Raw genomic sequence first — 19761 nt, forward strand, 5'->3', positions numbered from 1 at the left:
TCTTATTGTTTTGATCAAAAGCAAGTTCGTTGATTCTAGTTACTAAAATAATATAGATCTTTTCCGAATTAAAACAAATACTAAGTTACGTTTATAAAATAAGATAAGAATAAATAATATAAATATACCGGTACTAATATAATTTGGGATCAACATCCTATCAATTAATATTCAACTGTTTCATCAAACAATAACGTTTTGACACAGTCTTGAGCAAAATGGAATTCGATGAAGTAATGAAGAGCGGAAACTTGGAGATGGCTTAATTAATCTATCACAGCTTTTTGAGATACCACCTTTTCTAAGAAGGGGAAGGCAAGATTCTTGATTCTGGCACACAAAATATGGCATTTTTAATATATCTTCTGTGCTTAGGCGATTATCAGGATTTGGGTCTAAACAACTTGATATAACTTCCCTTAATCGTCCATCCTCAACACTGTCATCATTGTATCTTGTGCGTATAATATTTTGGATTAAAGCAGAACGTGTTTCTCCAAAAAACGGAAACTGGAGAGTTGCCATATAATAAATTATGACACCTAAGGACCAAATATCAGCTTTGATTGGACAATATTGATTCTTCATGAATGTTTCTGGAGCCATGAAAACTGGTGTTCCTCTATTTGAATGAACCAGCTCTGACATGGAAGTGGAGAGGCCAAAATCACCAATTTTTAGTCTTCCATACTTATCAAACATGAAGTTAGAAGGTTTAATGTCACAATGAGCAATTCCTTTAGCATGGCACTGATGTATAGCCTTAACTGCATCATATATATATTTTTGTAGCTGTATTTCTGAAATATGTCTATTAGATTTCAGGTATTTCTCGAGATCTGATGGACAATACTCCATTAATAGATAAATTGAATTATCAAACTTATAATATTGATAGAGGCTAACAATATGCGGATCATCTATCTGTTTGATGCATTCAATTTCACTTTCATTAAATGAAACATCTGGGATTTTCTTTAGGGCAAAAAATGAGTGATAATGGGTCGAGTAAACATAAAATACAACCCCAAAGCCTCCTTGCGCAATTGTGCTCTGGTATTCTATTCCCTGTGACTTGAAGAACTCTAATTCAGCTAAGTTCATAATTATGAGCTTCACAAAAAATTGTGAGAACTCAAATTTACAATCAATTTTCCCCTGACGTAAAAATATTAAATAAATATGCATTTTGTGATATATGCAAATCATTGAATCTTCGAATTTTCAATGAGCGGCAAAAAACTTATCTCAAATTTTTGTCATACCGAAAAATTGAATACATTCAATTTACTTTTGATTATGTGTATTATCAGCAATAAATGTTCAATTCCTTATTTTAACAGATTTCTCAATATATTTTTTAATATGTCAAATCCACTTTCAATTCATTACGCATCACTTATATAGATATCATATTGCTGATTCAAATTATAAAATTCTTTTTTCTTATTCCATAATTGAAAGGGTTTTCAAATCTAAAACACTGAATCTTTCTCCCGGAATCTTATAAATCAAATTAGGATATTTTTCAGTTATAATTATCGTGATAACTATCCGTAATTTGTTGGGTCAAAAGTAAACAATCATTTTTATATACCCTCAATTTTTGACTTTTGCAACTTTTTCATGACCCCCCACCCAGGTATCTAAAATACCATTTATCGCCTGAAAAGCACCCTTAATTTATGCCAATTGACAAAATAAAGATATGTTTAGAATGCTGATATGATGGAGAATCATGCTGCATCATTATTGGCCAGCAATATATAATATTTAAGAAATCTACGAGATTATCTGATTTCATGAAACTCAATGTATACTAAGTTTCAGACTTTGAAATTTTAACATGTTGATATGGGTACATAGGGTTTATGATTCCAGTCATTTATTTAAAAAATTACAAAAATGAATTAATATGATGTGAGTAACAATGGTAATAAACGCTTAATTACTAATATATTATTTCTTGGTAGGAATGAAATGTTTTGGTGACATTTATAGAAGTTAAGCTGAGAATCAAAAATGCAAAAATTATTTTAAATATTACAAGCATTATTTGATGTCATTGAGTTTAGAGTCGTGTAGATATATGAGTACAATATGTTATTGATGTATATATGCAATAATTGTGAAAATGAAATGTGAATCTCAAGATGAGTTGCATGTTACTGCGCTATAATTTGAATTCAATACGTACATAACATTACTAAATGTATTTTAAGATAATACAAAAAATTAAGCTTGCAAAAAGATATCGAAATGTAATTTTCATTAGATTCAAAGTTCTGAATAGATTTTGATTTTAACTATTGATGAGTTTGTCAAACCTCTATAATAATAGAATGTAGAACTAATTAAATATAATTAATAAAAAAATACAAATTTAAGTGATATTATAAGAGATATATGTGATGTTACCAATATGATATGATATTGGAGAACTGAAGAATTGTGATGTGAGACTAAATATGATTTTATTATGAATAGGAGAATAATAGAAGAATTTCTTGAATTTAATGTATCTGAATATGTAATTGGGCATATATTCTATATATATATTGGTAGGTTAACTAGAAATAAGAAGATGAAAGATTGTTAATGAATAATATGAGATTAAGCGAAAATATATTGTTCTAATAGATGAGTGTTGAGATCCAATATATATGAAGAGGGATATGTGAGAGGAAATATGTATATTTAATAAAATAAGCGATGAGAGAAAAAATAACAAAGATTTATATGAAATTTTGAGTATTGAAAAAGCTCGATTAGTGATTTTATGTCTGTTAAAGGAATAGATATTCTAGGAGAAAGATAAATTGAATTAAAGAAGAATAAAAAAAGTTGATTAAGATTGATAAAAATATTGAATTGTATGACAATGGAAAGAAGGAATAAATTGGTGTTGGTATGACGGTATCATTTCGGGAGACATTGCCTCTGCATGTCTCCCAGAATGAGACAATCTTCTCAATCAGAATGTGATTGCAAAACTTTGACCGACAAGAGTGTATTGTGCACTCCTGTCGGTCGCAGTGTCTCATTCTGGGAGACATTGCCTCTGCATGTCTCCCAGAATGGAACAATGTTCCGCATTGATAACTTGAACGCGGAAGTTTGACCGACAAGAGTGTATTGTGCACTCCTGTCGGTCGCAGTGTCTCATTCTGGGAGACATTGCCTCTGCATGTCTCCCAGAATGGAACAATGTTCCGCATTGATAACTTGAACGCGGAAGTTTGACCGACAAGAGTGCATTATCCAATCTTTTTTGTCATATCCTCAACCCACAAAGACAAAACCTTACATAAAATAGGTAAACTTTGGTTTTCACTTAATAATGTTTATTTTTAATTTTTTGTTCTTTATATAACTTTTTCTTCTACTAAACTATTTTACAGACTCTACTGAGCTATCCTCACATATATACCTGTGACAATAACACATATATACTCCCTTCATATTCTGATCTCATGACATATTACAGCACAAACTATAATTATACAACATACCTCATAAAGTCTGATTTTACCCCTATCTAAGCGTTCAAAACCTATTTTCCCCGCGTAATCTGATTCTTCTGGCTCTGCTGATTCGATTTCTGCTGTCAGATCGTGAAAATATGCATCACACAATGAGATAAACACAAAATACACAACTTAATATTTTCCTTAAAATTGTCAATTCCTCGATCTTGACATATTTATTATTTCCTCAGTTTTCCCTCACAAATATATTTAATTTTCTGAATAAGACGTATAATAAAATTAATATCTTAAAAACTAAAATACAAAATTAATGTTGGGTAATGACTAGATATAGTATGCACTTTTGAATTCATACATTTTTTGAAAAAATTGTATTTTCAAAAAAAGATGTTGTTTCAGTATGAACTTGAAGAGAAATTTTAAGGAAAATAGGTTTTGAACGCTTAGATAGGGGTAAAATCAGATTTTATGAGGTATGTTGTATAATTATAGTTTGTGCTGTAATATGTCATGAGATCAGAATATGAAGGGAGTATATATGTGTTATTGTCACAGGTATATATGTGAGGATAGCTCAGTAGAGTCTGTAAAATAGTTTAGTAGAAGAAAAAGTTATATAAAGAACAAAAAATTAAAAATAAACATTATTAAGTGAAAACCAAAGTTTACCTATTTTATGTAAGGTTTTGTCTTTGTGGGTTGAGGGATATGACAAAAAAGATTGGATAATGCACTCTTGTCGGTCAAACTTCCGCGTTCAAGTTATCAATGCGGAACAGTGTCTCATTCGAGGAGCCCTCGAAAAGACCCTCACATCGACTCTCTCTTTCCGGCATCTTTACCGCATAGAACACTGCTCGTTCGCAACTTTGTGTGCAATCTAAGAGATGATTGCGGTAAAGATGCCGGGAAGATTGATGCTGCAGCCCCAGGCCGCACTCAGATTTCATCCCGCTACACAATTGTTCATCCAACAACTGTCATAGAGGTTGAAATTTTCGACCAGAAGTGAAACATATCATTTTTAAGACTGCGGCGCGCAAGCAAGTTTGAACCTTTCAAGGGTGATCAGTCCTTTACTCATTTCAAGACATTTTGTTGCCTGATAAAACGATACTTCCTTCCTTGTGGGCCATTGAAAACCACCCAAACCGTCACAACTTGCTTCCTAAATTTTATTTGCGGAGTAATTATCATGCATATTTTATCGGATAATAATATCAAAGCTAAATTTCATATTATTTTTTAAAGATATGCATTTTCTATCTAAATTTATTTTTTCTGTTTCCAATTCACGGAATAATATTCTTACAAGCATATACATAGCTAATATATATCATTTTAATAATAATAAAACCAAAATGATGTATTCTTCATATAGTTATTTAAAATTCGTTAACTAGAATTGTATTCAGAACGAGGCAAAGTTAGGAGATACATAAAAACCAATAACTTGATAAGTGATACCTTTTTTCCTGATATATCTATATGTGTTAATGTCAAACACGATTTGGAAAAATTAATTCTTTAAATCGGCTTAAGAATAAGACCAACATCAAAAGCATGGCTAATAAATTAATAAATCAATGTTTAATTACCGATTCATGCATTTTTTTCAAAATTTCAAATTTCAAATTTTTGTTTCTCCAAAATATTAATTGTTTCCACTAGATTAACAAATAAACAATAAATTGGATTAATGTAATGCCCAATCATTCATTTTAAATTTTAGATTTAAAACAATATTTTTCTCCATATTATTATAACATGAATCGCTATGATATAAGAAATATATTTTCAATATTGAAATTGAAAAATTCTAAAATTTTTGAAATTCAATTTGAGTGTGATGATCGATAACATATATTTTTTAATTAAAATCTTGTGTCGCTATCATATGAATATACTATTTCTAAATTAAAAATAGAAAAAAAAGTACTATTTAATGATGAAATTGCAAATAATATCAATATATATATATTCATGCTGATATATTTTGGGAACAGATTGGCAATCACATAAATAGGATTGTGTTAGTTTGTCATGGATATAAAACAAATTTTCGAGCTAATTGAGCGAATTTAAATCACAAACACTTATATTTTCTATTACAAGGTATATTTGTAATATACAACCAGTAAATAGCTTTCTCTAACTTTTACCAGCTTAGATGATAGCAAATTAGATACGAATTTCATGACCCCTCACCAAATTCCACTAAAACATATACAAATAAAAGTACTAAGTGGGTATCATCTAACCCTAGAATTATAGCTCCTAGGACTCATCCTAGATGGTAGTTCTGGAAAAACACCTGGTTTTTGGAGTTGCAAAAGTTAAAAATTGAGGGTACCTGTAATCAAACAGGTTTAACTCATTATGATCATTAAAATTATCAGGATTTTGTCTTAAAACAAGCATTATTTTTTCGATTCTTGGACTCACTCACTTGTTCTGTTCAATCATAGAGTATTTAAATATTTTATCAGTTGTGTTTTCATGTGTTGTAATTATATCGGAGATTAGATAATTAGTTTGCATTATACCCTATAATTCCTGGGTTGTCAATTTTTTTGGGGCCTATGGAGAAATTTACTTTATCAATAGCGCACCATAGATTCGAATCCAGAGCCTATAATTCTAGAAGTAGATGAAGGTACCCTAGAATAACTATGTGGTGTAGTTTTTATTGCTATTTAAGATATCACATAAAATATATTAATCAAATAATAAAAATTTCAATAAAATTAAATAATTGTTATTTTTATATAGAGTAGATATTATTTCTATATTTAGATTGAAAAAATAAATAATTCTGAAGTACTAGTAATATTCATCCATGATGATTTATTTTTCAATATTATACAATAAGAAATATATTTATAAGTTTTTTTTGAAAAATGTTTAAAATAGAGAGATCAAAATTTCGATTTGTGAAAAGAAATCATAAATCAAATATGTCCTAATTTTTGTTTTTATTAGGGTATACATGTTTTATACTCGAAGTACGGTATGTTGTTGTTTTTTTATTCAATAATTAAAAACTTGCATACAGGTCGTAAGGTGTTGGAATATCGTACACAGAGGTTACGCACATGTCTAGGGCATCTATTTGTTATGAATGAGTGTAATTTAAAAGATTTGAAATATCATAAGATTGATCCAAAATGGCATTATAATAAATGTTTTTATCCAATGTTAATTATATTTTAAATAAAGTAATGCAAAATTAATGACTTTTGAAAATTGAGAGAGAGAACAAAAAATAGAGCTTTTAAGAAACTAAATGTTGAAATAGTTTGGGATATCAATAAAATTAACAGTGAAAAATATTAATCAGAATAAATACAAAAATTGGGTATTTTATTGAAAAAATATGTGAAAAAGAGTGAAGATCAACCGAAATTTTATATTAATATAAAGGATATAAAAGAAATGTGAACGTAAATAAATATAAATTAAAAGATATAATTAAAATTTTTAAATAATTGTATTTGTAAAGTAAACATGTTTTATTTATGGTTATATACGTGTTTGTTGTGAAGTGAGCAACTTTGAGAAGAATCATTTGTGATTCTTGTCAAAGTTGAATCAAAGACAACAATTGATAGACAATTGTTGTCTTTGTGTACAACATTCACTTGAATTATAAACAATAACAAGTGTTTGTTGTTCACTGAGCAACTTTGAGAAGAATCATTTGTGATTCTTGTCAAAGTTGAATCAAATTTTTATTTATTTCATGTATTTCTTTTTTAATATCGATATTCCTATTATTATTCTACCGTTTATTAATAAAAATATTTCTTGCAAAACCTTAAAAATAAAATTTTGGATTCTTCCTTTTCATATACTGTACCCTTAGTTCTTTATTTTAAAAAATCTTATTTGGCGGTTACTCTCAATTTTCTCAATTTTCTGAGCAATGAATTTACTTTTTTATATCAAATTTTAATGAATATCAAATCTTATAAACAAGATGTTGAAAATATTGATATTGGTGATTGTGTCTCCAAGATACCATTTCCTGTTGACAAAATAGATACATTTGACGAAAATATCCTTGTTTTTACCCGGATTGTTATTTATTACGACTTTAAAATTTTAGCATTAGAATCCGATGATACATATCTATGTTATTTTCGATGGCAAAACAAATCAACACATAATAAACAAAAGAAAATAGGTACATTATTGTATTCTTTAATGAATAACGAAATTTCACTAGTAGACTTTATAATGCAAGATCAACAGTTCTCTCTTAACCGTTGCATATGGTGGTGTCTAGACCAAAGCGTTCCAGAATTCTTCAATCAGATACTTTTCATTGTTTTTACGCATTTCGATCAAGATTTTATCTTTTATAGCGGTCTTTTTTCAAATATTATTGATAATTATAATGATTACAATTCTAGCAAGAAAAAATTGGCAAACCCAAATTTTAGCTAAAAGTGACAGGGAAATTGCTCGGTTCTACATTCAAAATAAATTTCATTAATTTTTACGTACATATTAAGGTACTTATCTTCTACATATATAATTTTCATTAGATATATACATGATAAATAAAATTCATAAAACATTAAAAATCAAAAAATTAGATGAACCTTGGCAATTAAACTTTATTAAATAATAGTTGTTTATAAATTATATTATATTATCATTTAATATTATTTTGATAATGAAGATTTTATTTTGCAATAATATAAAAGGTATCTTTTTAACATTTGCTTGGTAGCATTAACTCAAGTCTAAAGTACTATTTTATGTGGCACTCTTAGAATTTTTGTATTCATTGTACACGCTGAAATAGTACCATTAAAGTTATGGCGGACTTTCAAAAAATAGTTTGGTCACCTTTTAATATAAACGAAATTTTTTACCTTATGAACTTTTGATGGAAATATGCAAATTTAAAATAATAAAGAAAGCCGCGAGCGAAGCGATCGGCTTAGTTCGAAGATTTTGATTCAAATCTTTGCTGATCTGTAATTCGCGGAAGCCGCGAGCGAATCGAGCGGCTTAGGTCTAAGATTTTGATTCAAATCTTTGCTTATATTCCTTAAATTCTTTATGAAACTCGCAACAGTTCCATAAAAAATTTTAAATTCTAAACTGTCAAAATTACCGATCGGTAATCACACCCTTCACGGGTGTGTCACTTTTTACAAGTGTGTCACTTTTAGCTAAAATTACCCCTACTCGAAAATTGCCCAAATTTCTTAGAATACTTGATTGAATTAACAGATGAGGATGGTTCATAGAAGTTTATATGAGGATTTACTTTGAATAAATATAATTTTAATGAATTAAAAATTAATTTTATATATTTGGCTATTGTTATTATTTTTAGAGTCTATGAGTTGGGGCAAAGTGAAACAAATTTTTGACATAAAAGAAAGTCTTTGAAGAGAGTTAAAGAGAATTTTTTAAAAGATTAAAAAAATAGCATATATAAAATTTAAGGATTTGATATGGTAAGGAGATATTATTTGTGACTGTCTCACAGAATGAGACGTTTCTCTACAATCTTCTTATTCCACATTAATTTTCTTCTCAAATCAAGTTTTTATAGTATACTAATTTTTATTATGAATATACTATAGAGGCATTACATACAAACACACCTATTCATCACAAAAATTCACCTAATCTTCCAATCTGTATGTTTTATCAATTGTTATCATTTCATATAATAACAATTTATATGTTTGACTAATCTAATTTCATATTTTCCTATTAAATACTAATTTACACAAAAATGGTTTTATCAAATCTTTATGAAGATATTAAATTTCAAATTTTATTGTTTGCCATGCAAGCAAACTATAATATAGTGTGATAGCCTTATTGAACTTTGATCAAATACTCCTTCGTCCGTTAAAAATTAAGATGCGTTTAAAAAATCGGAAAAAAATTCTTTTGTTTTATTTTTAATTTTTCAACCGATAAAACTTTTTAGAAAAACTCCAAATTCCAAGAAATGCTTAGATTCAATATGAAGAACATATTCATACAGTCATTTCGTTTCAAATTTCAATTTTCAAATCGAACAAAGCTGCAAATTTGAATACTTTACAAAATTTTGAAACGCCTTTTCCCGAATGAATATTGAGTTTCAAGCCGGACAAGCTATAGCAAAACTGATCCTTATGACCCACTCTATCATTTTGGTTTTTTTGCAAAACGTGGGTAAACACCCATCTCATAACACATTTTTTGCAAAATTTGGTAAAATCCGTGTAAATGCTCAGATACATGTGGCCAATAATATTTGAATACTGACAGGTCCGGATATTAGGTTTAAATAGCTGATTTAATTCGAAATATGAAAAAAGATGAAATCTCAATGTAATATAGTAAATTAAGAATCAGTATGAATGGTTATATGATTTTGATAAAAGAAAACTGAATGAAATAGAAAAAAAAATTGAATCTTAGAATTTGAAAGTAATGAAAGAAGAAAAAGTGAATTTAAAGGAGGTTTTATGATAAGGTATTGTCGGGTATTAGAAGTAAATATGTTGAAGAGAGATATTCAGTTAATATGAGACAAAATTAAAACAAGAATTGAAGATTGTGTATGAATGTGTCATTCTGGGAGACTTGCATAGACAATGTCTCCCACAATGACGCATAGCACACAATAACAGTGCACTGTTGCACTTTGTTGACAAAAGATACACAATCAGAAGAAGATTGTGTGTGAATGTGTCATTCTGGGAGACTTGCATAGACAATGTCTCCCAAAATGACACATATAGATAAATAAAAGCATAATATGCTATTTTGTGTTTCAAAGTATTACAAAATGATTCTTCTAAAAGTTGCTCAGTGAACAACAAACACTTGTTATTGTTTATAATTCAAGTGAATGTTGTACACAAAGACAACAATTGTCTATCAATTGTTGTCTTTGATTCAACTTTGACAAGAATCACAAATGATTCTTCTCAAAGTTGCTCAGTGAACAACAAACACTTGTTATTGTTTATAATTCAAGTGAATGTTGTACACAAAGACAACAATTGTCTATCAATTGTTGTCTTTGATTCAACTTTGACAAGAATCACAAATGATTCTTCTCAAAGTTGCTCAGTGAACAACAAACACTTGTTATTGTTTATAATTCAAGTGAATGTTGTACACAAAGACAACAATTGTCTATCAATTGTTGTCTTTGATTCAACTTTGACAAGAATCACAAATGATTCTTCTCAAAGTTGCTCACTTCACAACACCCATTAATTCTTTTTGATATTACACATTAAGCTAACCAACCACACCAGTCATTTTATTTATATAGCTTTTATCCGTAACTTTTTTAAAGGATTTCAAATAATTTACTTTTTCAAATATTTACTAGTTAATATCTCAATCAATTTATCCTCTTATTTATATTTTTAAAAATTTTCATCTCCATCACCATTCAATTTGGAATCTCATTTTTAAAATATCTTAATATAATCAGAATTTTATTAGTAGGTTAAAATATTTGCGAATATTAATTATTGGATCAAAGCTTTCATACGATTACATTAATTTTTTTAATCGAAATTCTATTTCATTACTACTCAATTTTAAATCATAGCAGCATTAATAGCTCATCTACTTATATTCCATCATAATGTTATTTTATTCAATTTTTATATATCTGATTTTCATATTTTTTCAAATTCTGTCGCAAAATCTTTAAAATTGTTATATTTCCTTACAACACGGTTAATATAGTATTCTCCTTAACTTGTTTAAATGCAATTTTGCAATATTTGGAAATGATCAAAATATCCTAATGTAAACGTTTGCTCTTAGAATTCAGTGTCATAGTCGATTGTTTCTAACAAATTAATCTTTTTTGCATTGATTTTCGAAGTATTGCATTTTCATTACGGCCAAATCTGCTCTCTTTCATTAGATTGATAGCTCACAATAGTTCTTGTAATCAGAGAGGAAATATCTTACGAAATATACCTCTAAATTTTCACTTTATAGATAAATGTTATATTTTTCCGTTACTCGATTATTGTCCAATAAAACCACAATCATATTAAACTTCGTCCAAAATAAACAATAAAGAATAGTTTTTAAGTTTCTTAAACGGTTTATGAAGGTTCATATTTAATCGATTTTTTTACTTTCAATTCATGTATCTATAGTTCGTTAGTCTATCATCCCTTCATAAATTATCTGCAAAGAATTTTGTAGAATCTCAACTCTGTGAGGAACTACAATAAATTGAAAAGTCATTTTGTGATATTAAAATCCAATATATTATTCTTTCTAATACATATTAATAATATCTTGAGATGTAGGACACTATATATATACTTTCAAAAATCTTATATGTTTATTAGTTATTGAGATAGAAGCGATTTAATTCTTTGAAAATCGACGAAAAGTGCCATATTCATAAAATTATAGGGTATTATTTTATTCAATCTTATTAAAAGGAATTGCTGGTTACAACATATACAATCGTGTTTTGTAGATCTAATCAATAATTCCTTTTAGAAAGTTTAAAAAACATTAGATGGAATGTGAATGAGACTCAATAAGATTAAGTTTAAGTAATCAGAGTTTGAAACTTGGTAAAAATGGGGCAATTCTAAACCATATATTGGATTAATCTATTGGTGCGCCCACGCCCATAAAAAAATCGACTAGAACTGATAATGACAATTAGTCAAAACTTTTAAAATTGTATCTGTAAGCACTAAAAACAACCATTGACTTATCAATATTTGATATCAGGCATCGCTAGTTAAAACGAATAAAAAAATTTAATGCAACAAATAAATGTTTGTATAATAGATAAAATTGATATAACTGTACAAAATTGTTTTAACGACATTATGGTTGCTTTTGTAAACTTCAGAAATAATTTCAATGCAATTAGCAGATCATTACAAATATAAATAAAGTTAACTGCATTATTATTTTTTCTGACTAATGTACGCATTATTTTTTCTGAAAATTGAATGATTGTCAAAAAAATGCACTCGAAATTTTTGAAATTAGCTTATTATACTATACACTAACTAAAAATTAAAATTAACAAAAACTTTTTTCTGAATAGAATTTTAATGGAAGAAGAACAGCAGGAAGCTGTACAAAACGAAACCCCCCAGATTCCAAAAAAGGGACCTCGTGTTCATAAAAGAAATAAAGATAATATCAAGCTTGAAAAGAGCAAAGAATATTATTCAAAAACAACTTCAATGGGAGACCTAATCAATCCAGACAAAGAAATGTATATGCCAGGCACAGGTATATTCGCTCCACCTTTACCTAAAAACTTTAAAGAATACCCTACTTTCCTTGATTTCGCAAATTCCCGACTTTCCGAAGTTAAGAAAGGAGGAATGTTCGGCAAGAAATTTTCACCTAGTGAGGTTATAATCTGTTCCATGGACCCGCTTAAAACATCTCTTCTGATTTCAAACAAAAAAATTGGTGCCCAACTCAATGAACTGCTTCTTACATATATTAAGGCCAAAGCCGATGAAGATGGAAAGAAAGCTTTGAAAGAAATCTACGATTTGATCAGAAAAGATGAAGAATTGATTGATGAAACATTTCTTCAAGCCATGAGGCTCACAAACCAGACACCAGATGAATTCAGCCGCAAGACATGGCAGGCATTCATGTTTGTTTGCACAATTTTCCCTGCATCAAAAGATATCAAAGGAGTTGTTTATAATTACATCGAATCCAGATGTCATGACACAGATCCCGTATTACAAAGCATGGCACAGTTCACTTACATTAGATATGATGCTAGAACACCTTCAGAATCCGTTTTAGAATTTGATGACGAAGCAATTCCACTTGACGAGATTATTGACAACTTACCGAACGATGTTTTTGAAGGAAATCATTATTCCTGTGTTTCAATCTACGAAATGATCTGGTCTCAGTCGAGAAATGAAAGAATCCATTATCCATATCCTATTTACCTCAAACAAATTACAAATAGGATGGTAGAATTAGGCATATTGAAGACTGAGGGCTGTTTCAGACTCCCTGGATCAAAATTAGCTTATACAAAGGCACTTAAAGAATTATATCACAACAAATGCGAAATTTCATCACTTACGATTAATGATTTGGACTCAATGTTCAAGGCATGGTTCCGTGCTCTTACAGAACCTCTCATTCCAACCGGATATTTCGATGAATTTCTTGAAAGCGTCAAGAATGAGAAATACATCGAATTTGCAGAGTCATTACCAAGAGTTAACCGTGATACATTGAAATTCCTCGTTGGTTTCTGCAAGAAGATTACTGCTGCAAATGAATACACAAAAATGTCTTCCCTCAACGTCGCAATCTGCTTCTCTCCAAATATTGTCAGTCCTCCTAAGTCCAGAGTATTGGAAACACAAAGGGGCGCTGAATATGCAAAAAGTTTCTTGATTTATTTGGTCGACCATTGGAATACAACCGATATTTATACAGATTAAATAAAATTTAAATTTATTTTGAGATTTTACCTTTCATTCAGAAATATTCCAAAATTATATAACTAAGTTAACAACAAATTATTATGATTTCTGTGTGTAGCTTGTCAACTCTTAATTTGGTTCCTTTTGTAGCAAATACAGAATTAGATTAAAATTATTTCATAAATTCTATTGCTTGAGTTCAGCATTCAACTATGAGTAACTATTATATGCGCTCAATTATCAAAAGCTCTTCTACATTATTCAAAATTAAATGAAATTCTATTATTTCATAACAATTCCAATGAAGGTACAATTAACAAGCTGATATATACTCCTATACTTCCAATAATAACCTATTGATATGAGTAATTTGTATCATATTCGGTACAAAGCGATCTTTTCTTGATCCAAAATATATAATGTCAAATTTTGTTCTCCATAAACGTGACAATTTTTGATTGAAATTTTATTTTTGATTTATGATGGATGGATCATCTGACTCCAGCGATGATGATCTCATTATCATATCTAACAAACCTCAAAACACACGTAATACAGGAAGAAGGACTCGGCCAGCTCGAAGAGGAAATACAAATACTCAGAACTCACCACCGCAGAATAGAATTACTCCATTTGTATTAGATGACAGTTCAGAATCAGAGGAAGAAAGTCAACAACCTCTTCCTCAACGAGAGCAGAAAGAACAAAATCAACAACAAAATTCTCCTCAAAATGATGCTATTCCAAAAACATTTGTATTAAGTGACGACCAAGAAAGTGAAAACAGCTATAGCCATCCTGACAGATTAGAGAATTCCCCTAAAATTGAAACAAAAAAAGAAATAATTTCTCCGATAGAACATGAAAATGAAATACATAGCGAAATGGAATTGGAATCACAACCAAAACACCATTCTGAAAAGAAAATGGTAAAAAAGAAGAAAAAATGTCTACGGTCTGAATACGTACAAAAGCTTTTGAGCCGGCCCTCTACAATATACAGGGTTCATCGTTATAAAATCCGTGGAATTAGTCAGCGATTAATTTACCAAGTTTTTAAGAAAAATGAAGTTTTATATACTGCCAAAGGCAAAAGTGTCGTAGTTTCTTTGCTTAGAATACAAAAGGGTGAAGAGGCCCATCTCAGCTCGCCTCAGTTTGACGCAACAATCAAAATCGAAGGCTGGCTCGAGAAAAAGTTCCAGCTGTACACAGGAGACGGGGAATCAAGTGAGCCAATAATGGTTATTGATATGCATCCAGGAAGCGCTTCTACAACTCGATTTACAAATTTAATTTATTGCGCTGACGAAAACCTTCAACAGATGATGCCAATTAAGTCTAGAGAGCCTATATATAACGAAACTAAAGGAACGTGGCAATTAGACTTTCTTGGAAAATTTGTTCTAAGATCTGTGAAAAATGCCATTATAGATGGAAAAGGACATAGCAGGCTATTGACAATTCGCAAAATAGCCAATGAGGATCTTGAATTAGAGACTACTGTTGAAATGGATCCTTTATATATTTTGAATTTCGGAATAGCCGCGTTTATGGTTTAGAACCAAATATTTATATGTATATTTTCTATTTTTTTTGTAAATTTTCTATAATATAATATTCAAAATTCAATTTTTTATAAATTTTTTATCTTCAGGTAATCAAATATACTCAACATGATAATTTTGTCAAGCCACACATTGGAATCGGATTGTTTTAAATCACTTTGAACGAATAAATTGCGCTGGATAACTAAATTTCATATCCAAATGAAGTGCAATAACTGGCTGTGATTCCTAGATGAAATACATTAATATAGCGTATTGCAATTTTATTTTCTCTCAATTGAAAACAAGATTTTGAGAAGGAATCATTCAAATATTTTGAAAATAAATTTTTATGATACAAAAAATTTGATGAAAAATATTCATTAAGCTTAATGAAATTGATTTTTAATGTTAATCTAATCAAAATTTTGGCTCACTCAAAAGTGACTTGGCCTGACGATAAGCAATGGATAATAGTGACCTCGTTCCTAATTTCGATGATATAGAAGAAAAGAAAGCCTCAGTAGTTGCACCAAGTGTTAAGGATCAAATCCATATTCGTATCCAACAGCGCTCTGGACGCAAGTCTTTGACAATTATTCAGGGACTTCCAGAAAAACTCGATCTTAAGAAAGTACTTTCCTATTTCAAGAAGCGCTTTTGCTGCAACGGCAATATCATTGCAGAAGAGAATGAGCCAAAAGTCCTTCAAATTACAGGCGACCAACGCCAAAACGTCGCAGAATTCTTAATCAATGAGAAAATCGCACCAAAGGAAATGGTAATCATTCACGGTACTTAAAAATATCTTTCTATTCTAAATACTATAAAATTATTATTTTTAAATTTACCAAAATAATTAGGTGTCAATATTCCTATGCATAAATCTTCGAAAATCGAATAATTTCAGAATATTAAGGTTTCATATGCATACTTTCTGAATTTTGAGATCGTATTTTGAGTAAATAGAAAATTCAACTTATAGGCAATAATTAGGTTATGTTAATAGAGCTTTTTCATCCATAATATTTGGTATTTTTTCTATTGTAGTTGAATTGCCAATATTATTTTTGACGTGAGGCGACAAATGTGAATATTGAATAGACTTTTACTGTCACTCCCAGTAAATTCTAAGACAGCGATGCATAAGTTTGGGAGTGAAGGCACTTCTTAGTTTAAGTACTAATAACTCTTTATATAACAAGAATCATATGAAATTTCCTATAGTAATAGTACCCATATGGGCTCATGTATATAATTGATATATTCGCTCCGAATGAAAACTAAACAATCTTGTAATTTAGAGAACACTAAATTTATGCAAAAATTGGAAAAAAGTGACAATATTACCTTCATGCCCTTTTCTACTCAATTGAAAGAAATCCTTGTGAAGGTGATGACAGAATTGATCAATCATCCCATTACAGGAAAATATAAGAAGCTATCATCAGGTGGAAAGGGTAAAGGCAAGTTAAAATTAATGTTCTCAACGCAAAGAGTTCAAGACGATACACTTGATTTAGATACTGTTAAAACTAAACTAGACGAAGGAAAATACGAAACTTTAGAAATGTGGAAAGCAGATATTGATAAAGTTTTTAATACTTCTCTTCCATCACATCTTGACGATAAACCTAACATGAGAGAATTCAGAAAAGGCGCTGTTCAATATATTTTAGAAGAAAAACTACGAAATCTAGAAACTGCAGATATGAACTCTTGGGCAGAAAAGATTATTAAAATACGCCGCAAAATGCAATCATTAGCAGAAGACCCTCCCGTATATGTTCAAAAATGTATTCCATCACTCTGTAACATTAAATCTTTCAATGAAATGAACGTATTAACTCAACACGAAATTGATTGTTTCATACAAGCTTCTGAAAAGCTTTACTCTGAGCAGCATCATAGGAATATGCTCAATATTATTCACGATGAAGAACCTAATTTAGAAATTAAGCAAGACAATGTTATTTTAGACATTAATCGTTTGCGTTTGACAACCATTTATAAGTTAATTGAATATATGAAAGACGCTTTAGAGAAGCAAGGAGATCATTATCCTGAATAATTTTTGTAATATAAATTATCTTTTTGTAATGTAATTAAAGATATTCCGCGCTATCGTCACTACGACGACAAGCATAAATAGTTTTTTTTGCCTTGAATGCGGCACATTGACTAACAAAAGATGAGTATTCTATCTTGTTGGTTGCCATACGTTATTCTTGAAGACATTTTCTGTGTAATTCTGCCAGATTGGCGTAATACTCTAAAAATCTGACCAAAACATGACCCTCTACCCATGCTTCACCATAGAAACATGATGGATAGACACTCAAAAATAAATATCAGCATAATGATGCCTCATATCTAGATAGTATAATATACAAATATGAGCCAAATCCGAGAGGGTCGATCATGATTTTATAACATATTTAGAATTTCATTTTCTCAAAATCCAGTCATATATATGTACATGTTACTTTATGTTCATGATACCAAAATATAAAAAGATTTTTTCATCCGAATCTGATAACAATGCAAATAACACTCATTGTTGAAATACTGATATTTTATTATTAGATCTATGTAGAAGCTTTTTGGATAGATTTTATAGAATACTGCCAAAATTAGATATCTAGATTATTCACTTTTTCTATGGTATTTAGGGGTTCGAGTTATAGTGTAATGAGAAGATCTATCCGAAATATATTTAATATTAGGAATTGCAAGACGAATTGATGATATATCAGAAATCATCATTTCATTTTAGCTGAGAGTAGCCAGTGTGTGTTTTAGCTGGCATGAGAACTTTCTTAGAAGATTTCTTTTGTTGCGAATGAATTCTTTTTTTAATATCAAATCTTCTAAATATAGGAATGTTGAAGAAAAATGTGTGATATATTTCATAACAAAATATTTGGTTGTCTTCATTTAGTGAAAAAATTCCTAAATAGAAAGGGAATGCCTTTTTCAGTGATTCTTCTGTATAGAAATAGAAATAACTTATTTTGCTAACGCCGATATCATAACCCCTCGGATAGTCATCTATATAATGTATTGTTTCTAAATTAATATTGTCTGGAAGATCAATATATTCAAATCGTGTAATTGAAAATTTTATGTCACCTTCAGCATCCATGAAAGTTAAACGCATCAGTAAAATTTTTAGAGATTTGAATTTCGGAAAATTTAAATAACATTTAAAATAGCCAATAGTTTCTCTATCAGATTCTCTTATGATTGGGACAAGTGCAATTACATTTTCAGTAGCATTAAGGTTATAACTCACTGCAAGATTGAAGTAGTTAGCACGCTTTATTGGAAATTGAAGCTGATCTTTCAGTGAAATGAACTTGTTTTCCGTGATTGGAGTCATTTGTTGAATAAATTGTTGTTTAAGTTGACGATTTGAAATATAACGGCATTCCAAAGGGAATATACGATTCAAATAAGATGGTTCATTTTCAACATCAGGTCTAATAAATGACAGGTCATACTTATCTTTGTATGTAAAAAAACTGCGTAATATTTCCATCCTTTTAATAAAATTTTGCCACTTTTGTTCAGTGAACGAAAAAAGCCGATAGTCGATTTTTTTTTGAAAATTCCTAAATGGGAATAGTGAACTACTTAATTAATACTTAGAGATGAACCGTACTGCATTAATTGAACTCTTGCTAGGGCTATTAGTTTGTTATGCTTTGAACTTATTATATCAGACATTTTAAGTAAATAAATATTTTATATCATGAATGTAGAATAAACTACTAATAACGATGTCATTGAAATTGATTAATCTATGTAGCTCAAAAAATTACATTTGAGTACACTTTTTCAACGAATTAACTGCAAAATCTCAATAACGAAAAAAAGTAAAAATTAGTTTTGTAATGACTATTCATATGCAGGATTCACAGTGTTTTATTCAAATTTAATAAGAATATGAACAAGCTATTTTGGTTACTTCAAACCAATAGTGGAAAAGTGACATTTATCACAAATTCTATTCTCAAAATAAATATGATCTGTCATTTATTACATGTTGAAAAAGAACCGTCTTTTGTACAATTAATAACGGTGATGTCATGACGTAAATCTCGCAAAATTGAAAGGTTTACGTCATGACGCCAACTGGCTATTAGACCGATAACATTAAGGGACTTATTGAAGACTATCCAAGGGGTTATGATATCGGCCTTAACGATATATGTTATTTCTATTTCTGTACAGAAGAATCACTGAAAAAGGCATTTCCTTCCTATTCAGGAATTTTTT

General features: G+C 29.4%; 6 protein-coding genes across 6 annotated transcripts, besides 4 other annotated features; 4 read left to right on the forward strand and 2 right to left on the reverse strand.

Annotated features, from left to right (window-relative positions):
• Positions 1 to 95: 95 nt before the first annotated feature.
• On the reverse strand, positions 96 to 1104 carry TVAGG3_0075050 (protein serine/threonine kinase protein; the record flags this gene model as incomplete). Its single annotated transcript, XM_001307518.1, has 1 exon — positions 184 to 1104. One exon carries the CDS (start codon positions 1102 to 1104, stop codon positions 184 to 186), a length of 921 nt encoding a protein of 306 aa, XP_001307519.1.
• Positions 1105 to 7915: 6811 nt separating this feature from the next.
• Positions 7916 to 7945: a terminal%2Cinverted (terminal inverted repeat of MuDR-3_TvMULE3 transposon ID:TVAGG3_0075060).
• Positions 7916 to 8209: a mobile genetic element.
• A 140-nt stretch (positions 8210 to 8349) lies between these two features.
• Positions 8350 to 8692: a mobile genetic element.
• Positions 8663 to 8692: a terminal%2Cinverted (terminal inverted repeat of MuDR-3_TvMULE3 transposon ID:TVAGG3_0075070).
• A 3879-nt stretch (positions 8693 to 12571) lies between these two features.
• On the forward strand, positions 12572 to 13951 carry TVAGG3_0075080 (GTPase activator protein; the record flags this gene model as incomplete). Its single annotated transcript, XM_001307519.1, has 1 exon — positions 12572 to 13951. One exon carries the CDS (start codon positions 12572 to 12574, stop codon positions 13949 to 13951), a length of 1380 nt encoding a protein of 459 aa, XP_001307520.1.
• Positions 13952 to 14403: 452 nt separating this feature from the next.
• Positions 14404 to 15515, forward strand: TVAGG3_0075090 (tubby c-terminal domain-like family; the record flags this gene model as incomplete). The annotated part of the gene is made up of 1 exon (XM_001307520.1): positions 14416 to 15495. The coding sequence occupies one exon, from the start codon at positions 14416 to 14418 to the stop codon at positions 15493 to 15495; it is 1080 nt and encodes a 359-aa protein (XP_001307521.1).
• Positions 15516 to 15916: 401 nt separating this feature from the next.
• TVAGG3_0075100 (translation initiation factor protein) lies at positions 15917 to 16305 on the forward strand (the record flags this gene model as incomplete). Its single annotated transcript, XM_001307521.2, has 1 exon — positions 15947 to 16282. One exon carries the CDS (start codon positions 15947 to 15949, stop codon positions 16280 to 16282), a length of 336 nt encoding a protein of 111 aa, XP_001307522.1.
• A 534-nt stretch (positions 16306 to 16839) lies between these two features.
• Positions 16840 to 17625, forward strand: TVAGG3_0075110 (chromatin remodeling; the record flags this gene model as incomplete). Its single annotated transcript, XM_001307522.1, has 1 exon — positions 16877 to 17551. One exon carries the CDS (start codon positions 16877 to 16879, stop codon positions 17549 to 17551), a length of 675 nt encoding a protein of 224 aa, XP_001307523.1.
• A 622-nt stretch (positions 17626 to 18247) lies between these two features.
• Positions 18248 to 19021, reverse strand: TVAGG3_0075120 (uncharacterized protein; the record flags this gene model as incomplete). The annotated part of the gene is made up of 1 exon (XM_001307523.1): positions 18248 to 19021. One exon carries the CDS (start codon positions 19019 to 19021, stop codon positions 18248 to 18250), a length of 774 nt encoding a protein of 257 aa, XP_001307524.1.
• Between the last annotated feature and the right edge of the window lie 740 nt (positions 19022 to 19761).

This window comes from Trichomonas vaginalis, chromosome IV (genome assembly GCF_026262505.1).
Source record: "Trichomonas vaginalis G3 chromosome IV, whole genome shotgun sequence".
NCBI classification, from domain to species: Eukaryota; Parabasalia; order Trichomonadida; family Trichomonadidae; genus Trichomonas; species Trichomonas vaginalis.